This window comes from Ursus arctos, unplaced genomic scaffold, assembly GCF_023065955.2.
Source record: "Ursus arctos isolate Adak ecotype North America unplaced genomic scaffold, UrsArc2.0 scaffold_26, whole genome shotgun sequence".
Taxonomy (NCBI): Eukaryota; Metazoa; Chordata; class Mammalia; order Carnivora; family Ursidae; genus Ursus; species Ursus arctos.
In genome coordinates this window covers 24,880,172-24,902,759 of record NW_026622941.1, presented here as the reverse complement: position 1 = coordinate 24,902,759, position 22,588 = coordinate 24,880,172, and the positions used below count along the sequence as shown (strand labels likewise).

Below are 22,588 nucleotides of genomic sequence, written 5' to 3'. Positions count from 1 at the left end.
GACTGGGCAGCCTCGGGACGCGTCGTGGCCAATCACAGGGCAGCGTTCTTGGAAGGGGTGGAGTCAGAGGAACTCCATGCCTGGCGAGAAGAGGGAGGGTGGGACTTTCCCGAAGCTTTATTTAGGCTAGCTCCACCCGCGAAAGAGCGCTGCTGGCCGTATTTTGAGTAACTTGGGGGTTCTTCCGACTCCGTTCGTTTTTTGGGTCCAACATACTGTTCTCGAGGTTTTTGGGTGTTAAACATTTTACGGAGATTGTTAGATTCTGCGGTTTTAAAAATAATGTTCCCTACCCTCCCTTGTATTCATGTCTAAACATTGCCTTGAATACTTGTGTTCCATTGGATTTCCAGGTGGACCCACAAAGCATATACACGGCAGGCAACTCAAGAATACTTGGGGTCGCGATACCGATTTTAACTTCAACAAATCCAAATTAAAATTCACCAGGCAATCTTGGCTGCGTTAGGGTGCCTCCTCTGTTGCTTTTGGGGTTGGGGTCTCCCAAGCGGAGAATGGGTGCGTGCTTTAATTCTGAGTGTGGGTGTGCTGGGGAAGGTGACACACATGGGATGGAAAGCATCCGAAAAATTAAGTACTAAATCGAGCAGTATTGACTGTGTAAGAAGAGAATGGTCAGAAGAGCAAGGTTTCTGTGGGCAAAGGTGAGTGACGGAAGAAGAGCAATTTGGAGTTCAGAGGTAAGGTGTGAGTGTGGGTAACTAATAAGGATTTCTTTCCTTTGACAGCGAGGAACTTATTGAGAAAAACAAGAGGGTTCGTGGAAAGGAGATTGGAGGTTTCAGTGTGTAGTTGGGAGAAAGAAGATTCCTGGAAAATGAGCCTTATGTGTAGGTAGGGCAGGAATAATTTTTAAACAGATAAGATGTGCAATTTAGACTTAGCCTTGAGATCTGTTGAGGGTTTAGGTGTGAAGGAACATAATAGAAACTTGGGTGTCTGGCTGTTTCAGTGAGTGGAGCATGTGACTCCTGATCTCCTGGTCGTGAGTTCAAGCCCCAGGTTGGATGTAGAGATTACTTAAAAAAAGAAAGAAAGAAAGAAAGAAAGAAAGAAAGAAAGAAAGAAAGAAAGAAAGAAAGAAAGAAAGAAAGAAAGAAAGAAAGAAAGAAAGAAAGAAAGAAACTTGGTATCTAAGGAAAGTTAGATAGTGTTAGGTAGTGTGGCAAGAAATGAGTCTGGAATCAGCAAATGACTGGTTTGTGGACTTGGCACAAACTCATCTCATATACCCCTCCTTCTCCGACTGATTATCCCTGATTACCCTGCTGGGGTTGGGGGAAGGTGGGGACAATTATCCATTGAAAACTCAGCTTGTCGGATTTACCCCAACGCTAGCTGGGAAGCTCTACTTCCGCTTCACCACTCCTTCCCCTCAAACCCCAATCTACAGACCTGCTGGGACCTAATTAGGAACCTCTCCAGGTGAGTCCCCCCTCCCATAATGGGATTTATGAGAGATAACTCTAATGTGTTTTAACCGTAATATGGGGTAATCTTGTGACTGTCTCTTCCCACCCTCAGTTGAGAGTATACCTTATTGAATGCTTGCCACGTACCAAGAGGTATGTTAGGTTCTGGGCTTGCAAAGATGAATAAGCCAGGGGCTCATTGGGAGGAGGGCTTTGCAGTTTCAAGAATGAAATGGGTTGGGCCTAGACGAGGGTGTTGACTATGATAAGAGAAGAAAGGCTTTATTTGAAGGAAATGTGAGTATGGATTGGTGCCCAGTAAGATATGGAGGGATGAATGAGAGAACCCATAAAGGAGAATACTGTTTTGTGGCCTAATTGAAGAGAACTTGGGCACCAGGCAGAGAGGAGCCACTTGAAGACAACTCATGTTCTGACACAGCTTTTGTCCTGTCGTTATCTTCTTACAGGTTTTCAGGAGCTCCACCGAAACCTCAGGTTGATGGACAGCCATCTCTGCCTGGTTTTCAAGGGTCACTATAATCTGTCTTCAGAGAACAGATCCAGCAGTCTCTCCCAATAATATTTTGAGTGAAATCAGATTATTCATCCATGGTCCCTGAACCCTTGGTTTTCCTGGGCTTCTCAGGACCCTTCTGGCTATGGACACCTTTAAGAATCAGATGAAATCTATGGACCCTTTCCCCAGACCAGGCTCAAAATGTTGCACACATTTTTAAGGGGTTTATGAATCTCTTGAAGCTGTGGACTTCGGGGAAAAACCCACTGCCAAAAACAGTCTCTACTGACATTTTAGGCTGGATTATTCTTTTTTTCTGGAGTGCTGTCCTGTGCTTTGTAGAATGTTTAGGATCATCACGGCCCTCTACCCATGAAGTGACAATGGCAAACTCCCCTTCCAGTTGTGACAATACAAAATATCTCCAGATAGTCCCAAATGTCTCTTGCAGGGCAAAATTGCTCACAGCTGGGAACCACTTGTCTAGCTCTTTCCTCATTCTTTACCTTTTTCCAAATAATTTCTTTGCTGCTATTTCTTTACTCTTTTACAGTTTTACCTTTTTCATGTAAATTTAATGAATTACTGGAGTCCACATGGACCTCTCCTTTTTCCCTTTTATGATTTTGACACTTTTTCATATGATTTTTCACTTGCTGTTCTTGCAACCCCAACTGGATTATATGGTTTGAAGAGCAGAAACCCAGTGTTACATATCTCTTAAACACATAATTTTGGTAAGTATGTTCTTTTAAATGTCATATTATTTTTTAAAGTTTATTTACTTATTTTCGTAGTAATTCCTACACCCAATGTGGGGCTTGAACTCACAACCCCGAGTCACATGCTCTTCCGACTGAACAAGCCAGGCACCCCTAAGCTTCATATTATTAAAAGTTTCAAACATATACAAAAATAGAATAATAAGGTGGACACTCATGTATTCACCACCAGCTTCAATGATCAACTCATAGCTAGTCTTGTGTTAATTACTTTGATTTTTTTTAAATCTGCAGTGACTCCTTATTTTTTCAGGAAAAAAAATTGTTAACAATACTTCAGCTTAGTATTCTAGATTCTTAACTACCTTTATTACCTACTCAGTCACAATTTATTAAACTTCTAAAACATTCCAAGCACTGGGCTGAAATATTATAAATAAACATTTGCTATTCTAGACTCCCTTTGTTCCCTTCCTGACCATCCACTCACCTTATTTTAAACATTTCTTTTTTTAACAAAACCCTTCCTGAAACCCTACAGTAAGTTACTCCCAATATTCATTACAATTGTTTCTTATACTTCTGTTATTGCACTTAGCATATTGAGATGTAATTATTCATATATGACGAATTCACTCACTACCATGAGCTTCTTGTGGGCAGGAAACATTTTAATTTTCTCCATGTTTCCAAACCTAGTACCTAGCATTTAGCCTGGCACATAGAAGCCAATGAATGCATGCTTGTGGACCAAATGAATACATTTTCTAACGTAAGGATTTCCATATAGTAATTACTAAGTAAACATTTATTGGATTTAATTTAGTAAACACAGTCAAAAAAATGCAACCCACAGGAACAAAAGAGTTTAAAAAAATACAGAGAAAGGTGAGATTAGAGTGGGGTAGGATAAATGGACAAGTTTCACAGAGCGCCTTTCCTGCCTTTCCCTTAGAGCCCTGTTCCCATCTCTATCCAAGGTCTTGGGTTTTATAAAGTATCTAGGATAGATTGCTGGTCTTCCTTCCTTCTTTTTCTAAATTTTAAGCAGGCTTTAGGACTCTAGCTATCTGTATCTTGGGTTTAGGAATCGTCTCAGTTTTTGCATTTCCTTTTTTTTTTTTTAAGAAATTTATTTATTTATTTATTTATTTATTTATTTGAGAGAGAGATCATGAGTAAGCAGAAGCAGGGGGAGCCGGAGAGGGAGAAGCAGGCTCCCTGCTGAGCAGGTAGCCCAAAGTGGGGGCTCAGTCTCAGGACCCTGGGATCATGACCTGAGCTGAAGGCAGACACTGAATCAACTGAGCCACCCATGTGCCCTTGCCTTTCCTTTCAAAGGAATGACAAACTCATCGGCAAAGCTGCTGAGTCCATTTGCTTCACGGGTTGCTAGTGGACCTCTGACATGAGCAAGGAAACCTCAGCCAATATTCTTCCCATGCTGTTGCAGTATTTCAGAGCCAAGGTACTAAAGCCCTCTTCTGACTGCTGACACATCTGTCACCAGCTGTCCTCTGCAAGCAAAGGGAACTGCAATACAAAGGTATGGAGGGGAGACAGTGGGGTGAGTCCAAGAAACTGAAATTAATTCAGTGTGGCTGGCATAGAGGAATTGAGTTTCGTTGCAGCATGAGCCTGGAGAGGTGGACAGGGGCTACATCATGAAAACCAGTGTGTCATACTCAGGAAAGTGGACTGTTATCCTGAATGCTTTTATAAGAAAATCTTTAAAATTATACATACCTTTTAAAAATTAATGTTTTATTCAAAACAATACATATTCAGTGTTGAATTTTTACAAAGTGCAGAAATGTGGAATGAAAACCATTCTTGAGGCACTTGGGTGGCTCAGTTGGTTAAGCCTCTGACTCTTGATCTCAGCTCAGGACTTGATCTCTGGGTCATGAGTTCAAGCCCTGCACTGAAATTAATTATTAAAAAAATTAAAAAATTAAAAAATAATCATTCTTAATCTAATCACCCAGAGATAACTATATTAAACATTTTGATATTTTTCAACTTTTCTATGCATATAAACATGATTAAAATGAAAACAAGATAAAGCTCATACTACATATATTTATTGCTTTGTAACTCACCTTTTCATAAACACTTCATAATCAGTTGCTTTCTAAAACACGATTTTTGAAGGGCTACACAGTATGCTATTATAGATGTATCACAGGTTATTTAATCAATTCCTTATTGTTGGGCATTTAGATTGGGTTTTGTTGCTCTAACACCCTGATGAAGGGGCAACTGGGTGGCTTAGTCAGTTAAGTGTCCTACTCTTGATTTTGGCTCAGGTTGTGACCTCAGGATTGTAGGATCAGGCCCCACGTGGGGCTCTGTGCTCAGTGTGGAGTCTACTTGTCCCTTTTCCTCTGCTCCTCACATCACTTGTGCTCTCTCTCAAATAAATAATAAATAAAATCTTGAATACCTTGATAGTTTTGTGCACTAATTTTATTCAGATATTTATTGTTTGTACTTATATACATACTTAAATCTCAAAGTGGAATTATCATAACAAAGGTATAAATATTTTTAAGATTTTGGGTGCAGATTATGCTATAAAAAGTTGTGTCAATTTACTCTCCCACTGGTCCTATCTTAGAATGTCTACTTCTCAGCTCTTGCACCCACACTGGATATTCTTTTAAAATATTTACGTCTTACGTCTTAATTTTTTTTTTTTTAAAGATTTTTGTTTTGGGGTGCCTGGGCGGTTCAGTTGGTTAAGCATCTGCCTTCGGCTCAGGTCATGATTCCAGGGGCCTGGGATGGAGCCCTGAATCAGGCTCTCTGCTAAGCGGGGAGCCAGCTTCTCCCTCTCCCATTGCCTGCCGCTCCCCGTGCTTGTGCTCTCTCTCACTCTCTCTTTGTCAAATAAATAAATAAAATCTTAAAAAAAATAAAGATTTTTGTTTTTAATTAATTTATTTATTTTGAGAGAGAGAGAGTGCAGACGTGCACTAGTGGGGGGAGGGGCAGAGACAAGGGAGAGAGAATCTCAAGCAGAGTCCATGCTGAGTGCCGAGCCTGAGGCAGGGCTTGATCTAACGACCCCAAGATCATGACCTGAGCTGAAATCAAGAGCTATAAGCTTAACCGACTGAGGCACACAGGCACCCCCTCAGTGTCTTAATTTGATTTTTGTTACTAGTGAGTTTAAATGTTTTTCATTTATTGGCCATTTGTATTTCTTTTTCTTCTTTTTGGTCATTAACTTGGCTCTTCTTCTTAAAGATTTATTTGTTTATTTTAGAGAGAAAGAGTACAAGCACGAAGGGCAGAGGGAGAGGGAGAGAGAATCTCAAGCAGACTGCAGGGTGGATGTCACCACCCTGAGATCACAACTGGAGCTGAAACCGATAGTCATTCACCCATGGAACTGGGCCACCCAGGTGCCCCGTAACTTTTCATAGTGCTGTTGGTGTTTTTTTGACTTTCATACAATTTAAATTTTTAAGTAGCCAAATCTATCAATCTTTTCCTTTATGGTTTCCTCCTTTGTTTTTTTTTGCTTAGAAAGTTCCTCCCCTGAATGCTTCTAACCACTTCCTGCTTGGCGCTTCCAGATTCAAATAGATTTTTGCTTAAATGAACTCTTTTAAAAGGAGGTTCCTTCCATTTTGAGATCAATTTTTTTTTTTTAATCATTTATTTCAGGTCACCTGGGTGGCTCAGTCAGTTAGTTATTAAGCATCTGACTTTGGCTCAGGTTCTATCTTGCCATCCTGGGATCAGCCCCACCTCTGGCTCCCAGCTCAGCGGGGAGTCTACCTCTTCCTCTCCCTCTGCCCCTCCCCCACTCGTGCCTGCTCTCTGTCTCTCTCAAACAAATAAAGTCTTAAAAAAATAAGCATGTATTTTTTCTCTCTCATGGTTTTAATGAATACTTTGGGATTTCATTTTGCTAGGGTGAGATAGAGTTCTAATCCTGCCTCCCCAATAGGGTGCAGTTAATCAGTTATCATACAGTTTATTAAATTTATCCATTGATTAAAATGCTACCCTTATAACCACTCGTATCATCATCCTGGGATTTCATCTGTTGAGAGTTACAGGAATGAGGACATGTGGGACAGAAGGAAAACAGGACGAGTTGTGCCTGTTCAGATTATGGTGATTGCTATAGGTGTTTAGTAGTGGAATAACCGAATATGTATTTTTCAAGATAGTTACTCATTAAAACATCTACATGAAAAGTTTAACGAGCAGGCAAAAGAGAACAGAGCAATTTTCCCCTATAACTAATTCCACAATTAGCTCACGAGCCATCTGTCACATGGACCGCTGTCCTTTAAACAGCCCTCAGGTATAAAATGTGAGAGAGGAAGTTGGGTTAAGGTTTGGAGTCTTCGAGGATATTTCGCTTTGAGAAAATGAAACTTAATTTTTAACTGTGGAGCTCACCACTACAGAAATACAATTCGCCCCGCATTTTCGTACTAACATCGGCCTGAGCAGCTAAGGGAAATGACCTATTGCTCATGGGTTTTGAGTACCGGATTCGTATTTTTCCTTTTTGCAAAGGGCAGTTAAGCCCGGGAGCAGGAGCCTGGAGACGTTAGGCCGCAACAGAAAGTTATTTTTTACTCTAACGGCGGTTTTCTTAAGTGGGAAAGATACAAAAGTGAGAAGTACGGGTTACATCACAGAACTTTCCGGGGTCTCCCCTACCCCCACCCACGCGCGGAGTGCCGCGGGGACTCTGGGGAGCGCGGCGCAGGGCAAACCCGTCGCGCGCGGGGAGGAGGCGCGCGCCGGCTGGGACCGCCCCTCCTCTTTCGCCCTTGGCGGAGGGGGACCCGCGGCGGTGACGTAAAGGGGGCGGGGAGAGGCGCGGTGTGGGGTTGCGGGGTTTTTGCCGGAACAGGAAACCTCTCGGTGGGGCGCAGGCGTGTGGCTGGCCTTGGATGCCCGCCCTGTGGGGCTGGCAGGTGTGCGGCGTGTGCGCCTCACTGGTGATGGAACCCGGCGCGAGCGCCCCGGGGTAGTGCGGGCGAGGCGGCGGGGCCCGGCCTGGGCAGTCATGGGGCTCCTTCGGCTCCTGGTTCTGGCGGTGCTGGTGTCCGAACCCAGCGTGGCCGGTGGAGCCGAGACCGTCGGGAATTTCAGCGAGGGTAAGGTCAGGGGCGCCTCACTTCTGCAACCTCAAGTTGGTTTTGCATTTCTTGCAAGGTTGCAGTCCACCTTGGGATCTGTGCATCTCGTAGGGCAGGTGGTGAGTTCAGAACCGTCAGGAGTGCATCAGGGTCCTTTCCTGCTGAAGGAAACGCGCATTGCCAAGGAGGACTCACCGTCAACCTTCCAATTTAGGCCGAGGAAATGGGAAGGGTTAAGTAACCTGTTCAGACACGTTTTTATCTCCCTTAGGGAGCAGCCCTCTGTTTGTAGGTTTAATTTAACGCATTAGTACACCTCTTTTGCTCTCCAGTGGTGTATCTGAGACTCGACAGGAGGGCTTGGTGCAGAACTAAGGGCTTTATTAATAATGTTCCTCCAAGCTGCTGCGGTTTTTTACACTCCAAAATCTCGATGCTTTTCAAATTGGTTATGCTCTACGGAGTTTGAAAGGAAAAGCGAGCCCAGAATGGGACTTTGAATAGTATAGGTCACGTGCTGGGTGAATGCCTTTTAGTGGTAGCTCCTGGTTTCTTAATGTAAACCATAAAAAAGCACTAATTGTCCTAGGCTGATGATAATCATGTGCTTTTCCGTGACGTTAATCACATTCTTAGTTTTATTTCGAGCTTAAGAGACCAGTTGCAGTTCTGAACCAATGTGTTTTCTGAATAATGTGGTTGTGTTCTAATTGCTCATCTTAGAAAAGCTCTTGTGCAAACTGAATCATAGAATCATTGCACAGGAGTTAAGGCCAAAGCTGAAAAGGGCAGTTATATTTTTGCAGAAAAAATAGCCTTGTTAATAATAAGGGCACTGACATTTCATTGTGTGCAGTAAGTGCCAGCTGCTTTCCATAGCATTCTTATTTAATCCTCACAACCTATGAGATCAATTACCTTCTTCACTCAGCAGGGGATGAAGCTGAGGCCCTAGATGATGTTCATTACACAGGAGAACAGTTAATAGGGGCACAGGCGGTATTTGAACCCAAGTGTGGTTTGCTGCAATTTTAATTTTCACAGTCCTTCCACTTCAACAAAGCTGCCCTCCTATAAGAATATTTTACTTAGTTTGGTGCTTTACACTTAATTCTGTGAATTTTCATTCCTCAAAATAGCCTTATGAGGGAGGTAGTGGTGGTGCTATCTCCATTTTATTTTTTAAAGATTTATTTATTTTAGAGGTAGCAAGTGAGCGAGTGTGAGGGCGGGGGCAGAGGGAGAAGGGGAGAGAATCCCAAGCAAACTCCCTGCTGATCATAGAGCCTGATTGTGGGGCTGGATCCTCCTGACGACCCTGAGATCATGACCCGAGCGGAAACCAAGAGTTAGGCACTCAACTGACTGAGCCACCCAGGTGCCCCAACTATCTCCATTTTAACAGGTGAAGAATTGGAGAGATTGAGTTTGTCGTTCTGTTGTAGGCTCCTGAGTCAGGAGGGCTGTGATCCAGATCTTTTCTGGTTCTGTATTTTTGTATTTAATATCTTTCGTTCTTGTTTTGGATTCATATCCAGAAATTTACATGGAATTACATAGTAATTGGAGTTGAGCAGAATGTCGTGTGGGCCTACTAGTATTTGTGTTATTGCTGGTGCTGAATTTAAGGTAGTAGGCCATTTGTGTACTTCGTTGTAAGTGATCTCTTTTAAAAGTATGTGAAAGGTAGTGTGTACATTTCTGTGTTTCCTTTCAGCTTTTAGGGCTAGTGAAAATTCATAAGATAAATGAGACTTGGGGAGGGGCAGTTGAATGCCAACCAATTTAAGTATCTGAACCGTTTTTTTTTAATAGTTCACTGAAAAGAATTATGAAGACTTAGCTTTCCGAGATCTAGAATTTGGTTGTGTCAAAGCACAAACAGGTAAATTTTAGTAAAACAAAAAATAGAGTTGGATCATTTTAAGGTTCGAGTTTAGGATCTGATTGGGAAAGAAAAGGAAAAGATTAGAATCGGGCAGCTCTTTTTAGAAAGAAATTATTGGAAAGAAAAATGACTCTGGGTAGAAATGGAGGAAGGGTATGAAAAATAGAAGAGAGTGCCTGGCTATGGGTCAGAAGGCAAAAAATATCTTTGGCAGAAAAAGCAGAGCCATTGCTTTTTTAGAGGAGAGCCACAGCCTAAGTGCTCTGTCTCCACGTTAGCCATTTGTCTGCAATATCATTTGATGTGCTTTTTCCTTCCCACTCACAAAGTCATAAGATCTAATTATGCCTCATAAAGTGAATCCTTTTCCAGATGTCTTAGAGGAGAAGTTCCTGTTAATTTCTTCAGGATATATTTTGGATACATGTCTTCTTTTGCTGTGTCTATTCTTTGAGTAGAAATTAAATGCATTTTCTGCCAGACTATACTGTTAAGTCTTGATTTTTAGTATTTTCCCCTGTCACTCCATGGAAGTCTCTTTCTCATTTTGATGTTTATGATGGACATGCTGGGTGTGTATAGTCCCCGTCTTTCTACTAGTTTATTTGTAGGGCCTTATTGAATGCCTGACTTCTTTTTTTTTTAATAAGGAGATGGGCCTCTGTAATGCTGGAAAGCTAAGGGAAGTTAGTAACGATACTTTATTGTGTAGCATTGGACAGTTTAAAATTTGTTTTTCCTATTTGTTTTATATTTTCAGCAGCCAAATGATGTATGCACTACATGACTTCCATTTCATCATGGGGAAACTGAGGCCCACAGGAAGTAAATTACTTTCCTGAGGTCATAACATTCAACCGTCATTCACCAAACATTTACTGTGTGCCAACTATGTGACTGGTACTGTACTAGACACCAGGATGTCAAATATAACAAGGCCCTGCATAGCCAAGAGTCAGACCACAACTGGTTTGGTGAATTTGCAATCTTCTATAAAAATTGTGAAATGGCTAATAGACTGCCAAGGTAATACTGCCGAAGGATTTTCACACAGAAGTTAGGTTAAAGATGACTAAAAATAGGAAAAATATATTTATCCTTTCCTAATTCATTAAACATTATGTTAGGAGTTCTCAGACCTGGCTGAACATTAGAATCACCTGGAGAACGTTTTAAAAAGGCAGATTGGTGAAGAGACAACTAGAAATTGAAATTTAAAAGAAAAAATGAATTCCCATTAGCATCAAGGAACATAGAATATTTAGGGGTAATTATAATGGAATATGTAAAGATGTCTACAGAAAAAAACCGTACGACATTCTTGAGATAAATTGAGAAGATAAATAAGCAGAGGGATATCTCAGATTCATAAATTAGAAAATTAATACATTCATTGTCATCCTAGTCAGATCCCCAGCAGCTTTTTTGTGGAAATTGATAAGCTGCTTTTGAAAATATATATGGAGTTGAAAAATGGCCAAAATAGTCAAGACGGTCTTGAAAGGAAGGAACAAATTTGAGGCAGAAATGAAGATGATATAATACTGGTGTTAGGATAGACAAAGAGACCACTGGAATACAATTAAGAGTCCAGAAACAGACCAACACTTGTGGTCACATATGTGAAAACTGGAATTGCAGAGTGGTAGGGAAATGGTGATATTTTCAATAAAGGCTGCTATGTCAACTTGATATGCATATGGAAACATGAACCTTGACCCCATGCCTCACACCATGTGTAAAAATCAACTTTAGGGGCGCCTGGGTGGCACAGTCGTTAAGCATCTGCCTTCGGCTCAGGGCGTGATCCCAGAGTTCTGGGATCGAGCCACACATCAGGCTCCTCCACTGGGAGCCTGCTTCTTCCTCTCCCTCTCCCCTGCTGTGTTCCCTCTCTTGCTGGCTGTCTCTCTCTGTGTCAAATAAATAAAATCTTTAAAAAAAATCAACTTTAGATTGATTTTAGACTTAAATGTCAAAGGTAAAAGGTCTGGAAGTTAACATGGGAATATGTCTTCATGATTTTAGAAGATGTTGGCAAAGATTGGGTTAGAATCACACAAAAAGGACTAAGCATAAAAGAAAAAATCAAGAAATTGGACTACATTAAAATGAAAACTTCTGTTAATCTAAAGGTAACAAGAGTGAAAAGATGAGCTACAAGAATCAGAGAAGATACACTGACAGAATGCTCATATCAATGATGTATAAAGAACTAAAATTCAGTAAGGATAGTCTATTTTTAAAGTGAGCAAAAGTCACGAACACAGACCCTTTTACAAAGGAAGTGTCCAAATGACCAGTAAACAAAACAAGATATTCTTAACATCTTTAATGATTAGGGAAATGCACATTGAAGTCACAGTGAGATACTACTATGCACCCAACAGAGACACTGATGATACCAAGTGTTGGTAAGACAGTTGGGCAGCCAGAATACTTTTCCACAAGTTGATAGGGGTGTAAATTGGCAGAATGATGGGGGAAAACTGTTTGGCAGTATCTACTACAGCAGAACATAAGTATACCCTGTTACCTGATAATTCTACTCTTGGGTTCTACCTGGTAGAAATGTGTACATATGTGCACCAGAAGACAGATACAAAAAATGTTTGGACTTATTCATAATAACTTCAAATTAGAAGTAATCCAAATGTTGATTAAAGAAGAATAGATAAGTAAATTGTGATATATTCCTTTTATGAAGTATACAACAATGAAAATGAGTAAGTCATGGTTACTATAGTAGCTTGGATGTATTTCACAGGTATAGTATTGATTTTTTAAAAAGCTAGGTACAAAAGAATTCATCCTGTATGATTCTAATTAAATTTCAGAAAGAGGCAAAGCCCATCTATGGTGTTTGAAGTTAGGATCGTGGTATTTCTGGGTGGGAGGGAAGGCTTAGTGATTGGAAAGGACCACAAGACCTCTAAGATGGTAGAATGCTCTTCCTTTACCTACAGTGTAAACTTTGTGCACTTCTCTGTGTGTATGTTATTTCAATAAATGTTTTTTAACTGACACTTGTACCCTAACCCCTTGGATTTTTATTTAAGCAGTCTGGAAAGGGGCCCAGGCAGCAATAGTTTTTAAAAAGCACCTCCAGATGATTATAATATACAGCCAGGAAGGATAACCACTGTATTAGAATTTCTTTCTAATAAGGACACCTTATGAGTTCTATAGAAAATTTGAAAAATAAAGAAATGAGCAAAGAAAAGGAAAAAAAAATCATTTAAAAATACAACACCAGAGGCACCTTCTTTTAAAACCACTACTTATTTTGTCAAGTGATCAGGTTTTTAAGTCATGAATACCGAATCTCTTTTATTACCTTGCATCTGCCAAGTTCCTGCCACAGGTATTTGGGGAAAGAGGGTTAGTGAGGTGTCGTCTTTCCCATGGCTTCTGGAAATCCAGGAAGTAATCAATGAAACTTGTAGCCGGGTGTTTTCTTGAAGTCAGAAACAGAGACTGTAACTTCATGTTTTGGTCCTGATCATTATATATTTTCACATGGACTGCTTGTTTTTATTTCTGATTTTCTTAATGCGAACAAGACTTACTAGGTAGTTTAACCATTTAGGATCAAAGGTGATCTGTTACGCTGTCACAGCAAAAACCTTCTCAAATAGGTTGCCTGATGTGTATGTATGCTTTCTAGAAGACTCTTTCACAAAAACAACTATTTCTTATTTTTTATGCTGGAATGGTAACAGCGTATATGTTCATCAGTTGGGGATTTGTTGAATAATTATGGTTACATACAGAGTGGAATACTACGTAACTTTTAAAATGGTAAAGCTAGAATTATCTATGTTGATACGCAGAGATGTCTAAGATCTATTAAATGGGCTATACCAAACATATTTATATTTTTCCCTGTATGTAGAAATACTCATTATGTCTGCCTAGGTCCTAAAAGATGTATACCAAACTGTTAATAGTGATTATTTCTGCACAGTATATTTGCTGTAGGTATTGATTTTATCGACATTTCTTGCCTTTTTTATAATAAAGGTTATATATTATCTGGAAAAAATATTACCATTTTAAGGGAAAAACAAAACAAGTGATGAAAGTGTTGAGAGAGTGTCATCATTTTGTCCAGGGTGTGTTCCTATTTTTATAAATTTGAGATGAAGACTTGAGGTAGAATCTGTGTTTTGAGTGCTATCAAGAATGGAGGTTTTTTCCAAATTGTGCAGTTTCTGATAAGAACATCTTGCTATTATAGAAATTTGATAAACAGTGAAAAGTGTAAAGAAAAGAAAAAATCCCTTAAAATACACTTGCAGTGATACCTATTTTTAATACCCCTATTTACCTTAAGTTATCAGTCGTTTAATAATGTGTTTTAATTTCTATGGTTCTCTTTCCTTACTGTCTTTTAAAACACTGAAATTTTTGGTTCTCCAAGTATTTCTGAGTTGTGATTTATTTTCATCCCTGTGTGATAGGTTAAGGGAAGGTTAAGAAAAGCTTGACACCAAGACTTAACTAGTTGATAGCTTTGTTTATTTATTTGTAGATTTTATATTTATTAGAGCGACAGAGAGAGAGAGAAAGCACAAGCAGGGGGAGCAGCAGGTAGAGGGAGAAGCAGAGTCCCTGCTGAGCAGGGAGCCTGATCCGGGACTGGATCCCAGGATGCCTGAATCATGACCTGAGCCAAAGGCTTGGTCAAGCTTAACTGACTGAGCCACCCAGACATCCCTAGTGGATAGCTTTAATCTCTTCCAGGGCTTTTAAACGTTCTGGGTAGAGTTTTGATTCAAGGCCTGTGTAATGGGGGATAAACATACAGATTTCTGAACAGTTTCTAAGATACACTTAAAGACAAATTTAGTGAGAACTATGGAAATCTTGGACAACCTTCACAGATTCATTTGAACCAGTTTTGATCACAGTACCCAATAGGCAGAACAGGTGGTCCATAAGAACTTCATAAATGTTTGTTCAAATAGAGAAAATGGGGGAGAAAGGGGAAGAACTAAAAAAAAAAAAACCACTTAAAGACAAAGTGTAACTAGAAAAGGCAGATGGTAAATGAGCTGACTGCTACACCTGAAGCTAATATTAAACTGTTAACTACACTGGGATTTTTTTAAAAAAAGCAAAATAAAAAATGAGCTGAGTGCTTTGAACAGTTAAAGGATGGAGATCCAGCTAGTTCCTAGGAAAACAAACATAGTGCTTTTAGTTTAACAGACAAGAATTTGTGGATATTTTGAAGACTTGGAAGACAGAGGGTAGATGGGACCAAAATTAAAGTATGATACGTGCAATGTTTTTAATGCCACTTACTGAGACCCACTTAATTTTATGTATAATTTGGTTTCCTAATAAAATAATCACGATGATGGGAAAACCTGGAAAATGTAAAAACTGTTTTTCTTGTTTCCCTTTATAAAAAGGAAAACAAAAACTCCCTCGCATTTTCTAGACTTCCCTATCCAGATTCTATTAAATTCTTCCTAATATTTTTACCTCTGTTCTGGCTGGAGTTTAGTTCTACATAAAAGGTAAAACATGTGTCTGCTTACATAAATAGGAAATATGCCATCTTCATTTGTCATTGTTGCCACTAATTAAAATTTTCCCTGGAGTTTCAGAAATTAAATCGTAGCCACCACTGACTTTTTTTTCTATCATTAATTATAAAAAAGTTATGAAGGTAATTAATGGCATCGCGAGGTTTGGGGAACTTACGCAGAGTAACCTTTGATCTCAGCCTAGCATTATTCATATATTCTGTTTGGCTTTCTTGGTTAGCCATTGTTGGTAGTCTTTTTTAAATCATCCAGATGGAGTACATGTGTTTAAAAAAAAAAAGTGTTGAAAATTAACCTGTTTGGGAAATAATACGTAAGAATGAGTTTGAAGTTGTTTAATGTCTGGAGTATTTTCCTTTACCACCCACTGACTCTGATTTCCTTCTAAAATAAAACGATGGTTCCACAGTGGGACTCTGGTGACTTAAAATCTTTTGTCAACTCTTTTTCATCTTTCTTAAATTTAAATCTTTTTTTTCTATTTTTAGACTCGAACCCCCCCAAGCCTGCTTATGTAATGTGTGGGAGCTTGTCTGCAATTTCTGCAGAGAGATGCTAACTGCAGGGTAGAGGATGGGATGGGCATCCAGGACCACACAAGTAAAGGCAACCTATTCGGTGGATTGTTTGAGAATTAGGTTGATGAAAGAAAGAACCGGGTGCAGCTGGGAGAAAGACATAGTGAATGGATGAGTGAAACAGAAGCGGAGACAAGCAGACAGACGAGAAAGGCCTAGATGAGGTGTTGCAAAACTGGTGTGGACTCTGAGCTTGATCCTTAAACAAAAGCTTCTTTTTCCAGAATGCCTGTGGTTCACGACTGTATGATTGTCTGTGAAGTGCCTCATGTAAGCACTCAGACATTTTTGTCAGTGTTGATGGTACCTTCCTTTGCAAGCTAGGTGCTAACAGTCCCATTTGACAGATGAAGAAATTGAGCTTTAAGGAAATTAAGTAACCTGCCTAAGATCACACAGCTCGTACTTGGTGGGATAAAATTGAAGCCACCTGTATCCCTCTGGCCTGGGCTGACTTCAGAATTCACTAGATCAGGTTCTGTTTTTAATATTAGTGTATTCACAATTGTTAGTGCTTCTTTAGGGTAGTTAAATCCTTAAATTCAGGGGCTCCGTTTTTGTTTGTTTTTAAAGATTTTGTTTATTTGAGAGAGAGCAAGAAAGCACGTGCACGCGCATGGGGGAGGAGGGGCAGCGGGAGAGGGAGAAGCAGGCTCTCCTCCAAGTGGGGCGTCAGCTGCAGGCCTCTATCCTAGGACTCCGAGATTGTGACCCGAGCTGAAGGCAGATGCTTACCCCACTGAGCCACCAAGGCACCCCCCCTTTTTTTTTTTAATAAAAAGAATTATTTTTTAAGTCAACTGTACACCACACGCGGGGCTTGAACTCATGACCTTGAGACCAGGCGTCACATGCTTTACTGACTGAGCCAGCCAGGCACCACCTGGAGCCCTGTTTTGAATGGAATTGTTATGGCTGCTTACAATGGGGAATGTTCTCGCTCTAGGCGCTGGGCATCTTAGGCATCCTGAGGATTCTTTTGTTTGCGTCTTTTGAAACACCTTTCTTATATTTTAGTGCTCAGTTCCACCATTTACTAGCTGCTTCCCCTTCTTAAGCTTAACTGTCCTCATCAGTAAAATAGGGGCAGTAATAATAATATTTATCTCCCCCGGTTTTTCTGAGGATTAAATTAGGAGTGCATGTATGCTTATGTCTGTGATTTCTGCACGTCGATATTACAGGTACAAATGTTACAATGAAATGCTTCTCCCATTGCAGGTCTTCTTGAATTTTCCATAGGGAAGTTTAGATACTTCAAGCTCAAGAGGCCCTCTCCAGAGGACGCCATTTTGCGTCATATTTCGAGCAATGCGTCTTTCCTTATTTTCCAAATACACTCACAGTATCAGAATACAACAATTTCTTTTTCTAAGGTAAGTACAGAGAGTTATTTCTGTAAACACCATTTCCATATTTTGGGGTCTTGTATTTAGTAGAAACATTAGAATTTGATGCCTCTTTATGTTTAACTTTATGGCCTTAGAAGAGAAAAGTCAAGATTGGAGTCTGTCAAGTTAGTGGTTTAGACTGGCTAAGAGGTGTGTGTATCAGGCCTTTCTTGAGTGTGGTGATCTCTGACTTAAAGAGGGGGTGAGCAACTGCCAAGTTTTGGAGAAGGTGGCCTTTACCAGATGTTTCCTGGCTGCAGTTAAGCTCTCCTCATGATTTCTCACCTGTTTTAATGGGTTTAATGGGTTTCATCATTGTACAGCCATATAGTGTTAGTATACTAAGTTTACTAAGACCCTTGTAGGATCACCTTTATTCTTTGGAGTCTCATGGAAACAAAAGAAGCCCAATATTCAGGTCCTCTAGCCCTGTGCTCAGCTTCCTGCATTTAAGACGCTATTTCAGAGAACATCACTAACCCCTTCAACCACAGCCTCACCTTTGGGAAGTTTTTCAGATGCCCTGGATTAGCTTAACCCATGAAGGATCTGCCATTTATATTAACTTTTTATACATCTATTTATGTTCAGCCTACATGAGCCTCATAGACTAATAAATGAATTTCACTCAGTATGAAGTCGTGCTGCTTTTCATTTGTTCTCAGCCTATCTATTGTTATAAGCCTGTCTTTTAATATTCTGGAATTTGCTAAACAAAGTGGTCTGAGTCCAGTTCATATATATTCTATAGGCATTGCTCATGTTACCTTTCAAACTAAATATTTTACATGTTTTATTCTAGCCTTCCTGCCCCTACCATGAACGTTTTGAAATTGTGTGTTTGGTAGTTTAATAGACAAGAAATGGAAGAGTATGATCAAGGAAAAGAGGAAGGAATAAATTATGTTAATTGCAAAAGAGTTAACAGTGTTTATGACCCCCACTCAGATATTGTCTGCGTTCTTTGCAGCCAGAGCCGAAATCAAAGCATGTTAAATGTCATAACTTTCTTAGAAGGCAAAATCATTCCAGTTCCTCAGGGGAGCCAACCTTTTTTTCTGACACTAAATTCAGAAGGAAGCTTCCTATTCAGGCCCTTACATAGGAGACAAAGTAAAATGCTACAAAGATGATCTCCTTCTTCATAACATCACAGCAAAGACAGCATTTGAAGGAGGAGAAAGGACTGAAAAAAAGGCATTTATATTTTTTGCATGCCTACTAGGGACTAGGTCAGTGGTTCTTAAGCTCTCCTGGGGCCACAGACTTTGAATCTGCTAAAGTCTCTGGACTCTGCCCATCAAAATGCAGGGATACATTTGTATAATTTCATGGGGACCTCTGGAAACTGATTGGGGCTCTGGGGCTCCTAGTTAGGAACCCCTGTGGTTTTCCATATAATTAATTTAATTCTCACAACAGTTCAACAAAGTACTTACAACGCAGGTTTTTACATGTGAGGAAACAGAGCTTGGATAAAGGAGTGTTGACCTAACTAATGTGACTGAAGTGGCCTGAATGGGCAGCACGCTGGGCCTCAGTTTTCACGCAGAGTGGATCTTAGTTATCCTGAATGTTCCTTTCTTGGGCTGCCCTTAGTTCTCACTGTATTTATACTACTGAGAAGATGATGACCAGAACTGCACGTCGCTCTAGAAATGAGTGGTCTGTGTGAAGAGAGTAGTTCCTGTTTCCTCTACGCTTCTGGAAGAAGTGTGGCACTTTGGATTTTTTTGGGTCATCAAAGAAGTTGGTTCTTTGAAACTGTTGACTCTGCAGCTCGATTAGTATTTGAATCGTTTTCCCTTATACTTGTCAAATTGAAACCCATCTGGCACTTTTTTCTTCCCATTTTCTTAGCTTTAAGAAAACACTCTGAATCTACTACCTCTTAACTTAGTATTTTGTTATTCTAAAAGCTTTCCAAATGGATGGTCGAGTGGAGGAGTGTGAGGGAGGATTTGAAAGGAGCACGGAGTGGATAACTTTTTTTACTGTTCTGATTGCGGTGATGGCTTACAAGTGTCTATGTATATCAAAACTTATCAAATGGTATTCTCTATGTGTAGTTTATAATACGATGATTATAGCTCAGTTTTTTAAAGAAACTTTCCGGAACTTGAATTCTTCAGGGGTGGGGCTCATGTTTGTGGTGATACAGTTATTTTGTATATTGGACCTACAAGATGGAGGCTGCCTCAGTGGCCTGGTCCATGTCCCAAATCTAAACCTGAGTCAACTTGCACTTACGGGAAACACCTGTCCAGGAAACCTACCATGACAGTCACTGTTCTCCAGCTCTGCTCTAGCCCGTTTACCTTACCTTAGAGAATAGGACCTGCTCACCGTCCTTATAAGGAAATCCCTGACCTCCTAGCCGATCATGCTAGGAAAACCATGTTTCTGTTTTGCTTTTTTCTAACACTGTAGAACTCACTTTTGTCCCAAATCCCTCAGGTGCTTCTTCACAGCTTATAAGGCACTGTACTCCCCTAATCTGTGGGTTGTTTTTCCTTGAATAAAGGACACCAAACTCTTTACTGAATTGTTTCAGTTTTGTCATTTGACAGTAGTCTTAGTACTTGACATAGTAAATCTTAATTTGGGGAATTGAAAAACTTGGAAATGTGACTGTGTGTCTCCTATTCCTATCAGAGATCATCTATTTAAATAGTTCTTCCATGATATGCTTGGGTGCCTGCATATAGAGGTGAATTCTTTATAAGGAAGGTCTTTGTTTCTTCCTTCTTGTTTTGAGAAGGTTTGGAATAGGACATACAGACTAGGTCCAGCTTACAATTTAAATATTTTGCTCAACACCCTATTCGTGATGACCCTTTTCTACCTAATTGCAGACTCCTCTTCGCAATACCTCAGGAACAGGCACTGACAAAGGACTGGTTTTCATTCTTAGACCAGAACAGAGTATGTGCACTTGGCACTTGGAGACTTTAGATGCTGAGCCTGTCCAAAACATGGCCATCCCACTCTCCTACTCAGAAAGAGGTAACCTTTCTATCTTCGACTTCCTATTGACTCTCCAAAATGTGGAACTTATTCATGAAAATTCAAGGGAAACTATAATCCTTTTAAAAGTATTTATTGCAGGTAGAGTATATTGAATCAAAGATTTTAACAGCAAGGGAGCCAAAGAATTGCATAATGATTGAAAGCCCAGGTAAGGGCATAGAAGAATGCAGTCATTAATTCAAAAAAAATTTAAGGAGCCCTTGGAGAAGCAGTAACAGGAAGGCAAGACACAGTTCTGAACACTTTAGCTGGTTATTCTAGGCAGAGGAAGGCATGGAAGAAGAATGGAGAGTATTTGGAGAATGGCAGAATGGTGGGTGTGGCTGGAACCACGAATGTGAAGGGCCATGTATGTAATTTGAGGTTTGTATTCTATTCTGAAGGAGCATAGAGAATTTTTAAGCAGAGGAATGATATGCATTTCATCTGTCAGAAAGCCAACTCTAGAAGCAGTATGGGGGGTGGTGTGGAGAGGGCATAGCAGGGTCAGGACTCAGCACACCTTTAAGGGCTCAGAGTGAGATGTTTGGAAGGTAGCATTGATGAGACACAATGACCAGTGGTTATGGATTATAAAAGGGAGGAGCGTAGGCTTCCCGTTTGGGCTGCTAAGAGATAGCTATGAAAAATAGGGGTGAAAGAGAGTTGTCGTGGTGGACAGTTTAGGCAGTCGGGATGGGATAGATGGTGACTTCAAGGACACGATGGATCTGAGATGCTGTAGGGCATCTGGATGGAAATGCACAGTAGGGAGTTCAAGGGCGTGGAGTGGAGACCTGAGGTTAGATGTCCACCTGCAAGGTTCTGAGTAAAAGCCATGGAGGCGAGTAAGATTGTCTAGGCATGTACTTAGGGATTGAGGGGCAAAAACAATAGTGGATATTTTCATAGTGCCTGCTACATGTCAGGCACTGTTTCTGGGTGATGCTAACTGCCGAGGAATAAGTGTAAGACTAAGGAGGAGTCAGGGAGGTAAGAGAAGAGCCTGGAGGTTCTGCTTTAAGTCAGGAGTGGTAAATAGTACATTGCAGAGAGGTCAAGGAGGTGACTCTAAGTGTCCATATGATAGTGCAACGAAGAGTGGCCTTTAGTGGGGATGAAAAGTAGATTACAGTGATTGAGGAGTAAAGGTGAGGTGAGGTTATTTAGACTACTCATTTACTCTTACACAGTGTTCTATGTAGCAAAAGGTCATGACCTGATAGAAAACCATAGACTTTGGGTTTTCATTAAGGACAGTATACAAAGAAAAATTAGAGTAGAGCTTCCATTACAATCCAGATCATTTTCTCGGGTGTGGTAGAGATTTGTAAATGCAGGGAAAGGAGAGTATGAGAGAAGAGCAGCGTTGAAATAGATATGCACATTGGGTTTCTCCATTCCAGATGCGTCCAGGGGAAGTCAACCACCAGAATTCCAACAGTTGGTGGAAACCAGGACCCAGCTGTGGGAATGATTGGATGAGTGTATGAAGTTGAGATCTTGTAGATCTTTAAATTGGTTTATCTTTATCTGTCTTATTTTGATCTTTCCACTTGAGTCTACCATAGACAGTCGTTTGCATAGAATTGAGCTCATATCAAGTGACTTCTCTTAAGTTTTGTCATGCTTAACGTCATGAACAGGATTCCTAATAAGAAGAGCTGTTTTAGCTACATTATTAATATAAATGAAATACCTAAAATTTGTATGAAATTAAATATTCAAATGCTATTCCAATACATGGTCTTGGGAGTCTCTGAGGTCTTTTTTATTTTTACTTTTTTATGTGCACAAAGACTTTTCCAGCACTGAGGATGACACCATCTTTTTTCCAGTTTAAAGGAGCATGTGAAAAGTGGACACCCCTTTCTTTACTGCCCATGGAGTGCCTTTTCTCTTTGGCAGTGTTTTTTCCCCTCTGTCCCTGGGTTCTTAAGCTCTTTTTATGGGATCACGGACCCCCCAAATCTAGTAAAAACATCTCTCCTTAAGAAATGCATGCATTCAACCTTTGGCATACAATTTCAAGGTGTTCATGGGACCTCTAAAGCCCATTCTTGGATACCAGCTTAAGAATATCTGTCTCCAGACCTTTTCAGCTCTAGAGCAGGGGTTGGCAAACACAGACCATGAGCCACATCCAGCCTCTGCCTGTTTTGTACATAAAGTTTTACTAGAAACAGCCATGTTCCCTTGCTGACATATTGTCTGTGGCCGCTTTCGTGCCTCAAGGGCAGGGTTGGGTAGTTGCCACAGAAACCATCAGGCGTGTGAAGCCTGAAATAGTCACCATCTTACCCTTTACAGAAAAGACTTGCTGACCTCTATTCCAGAGCCCTCAATCTCAATTAACTTTTCCCTCTTTAACCTCA

General features: G+C 40.4%; 1 protein-coding gene across 3 annotated transcripts in view; it reads left to right on the top strand.

The window, feature by feature from the left end:
• The first annotated feature begins 7,511 nt into the window (after positions 1-7,511).
• The window catches only part of TM7SF3 (transmembrane 7 superfamily member 3), a 35,391-nt gene continuing 20,314 nt past the window's right edge, over positions 7,512-22,588 (top strand). For 2 of the 3 annotated variants that reach the window (XR_006409937.3, XM_026502223.4), the window contains exons 1-3: positions 7,512-7,807; positions 17,035-17,189; positions 20,060-20,210. Coding sequence is in view for 2 of the 3 variants with exons in the window: in XM_026502223.4 (XP_026358008.1) it covers positions 7,717-7,807; positions 17,035-17,189; positions 20,060-20,210 (397 nt within the window). In the remaining variant the exon portion in view is untranslated. Of the gene's footprint in view, positions 7,808-17,034; positions 17,190-20,059; positions 20,211-22,588 lie in introns of those variants that run through there. The other variant, XM_057318768.1, reaches the window with a different exon arrangement.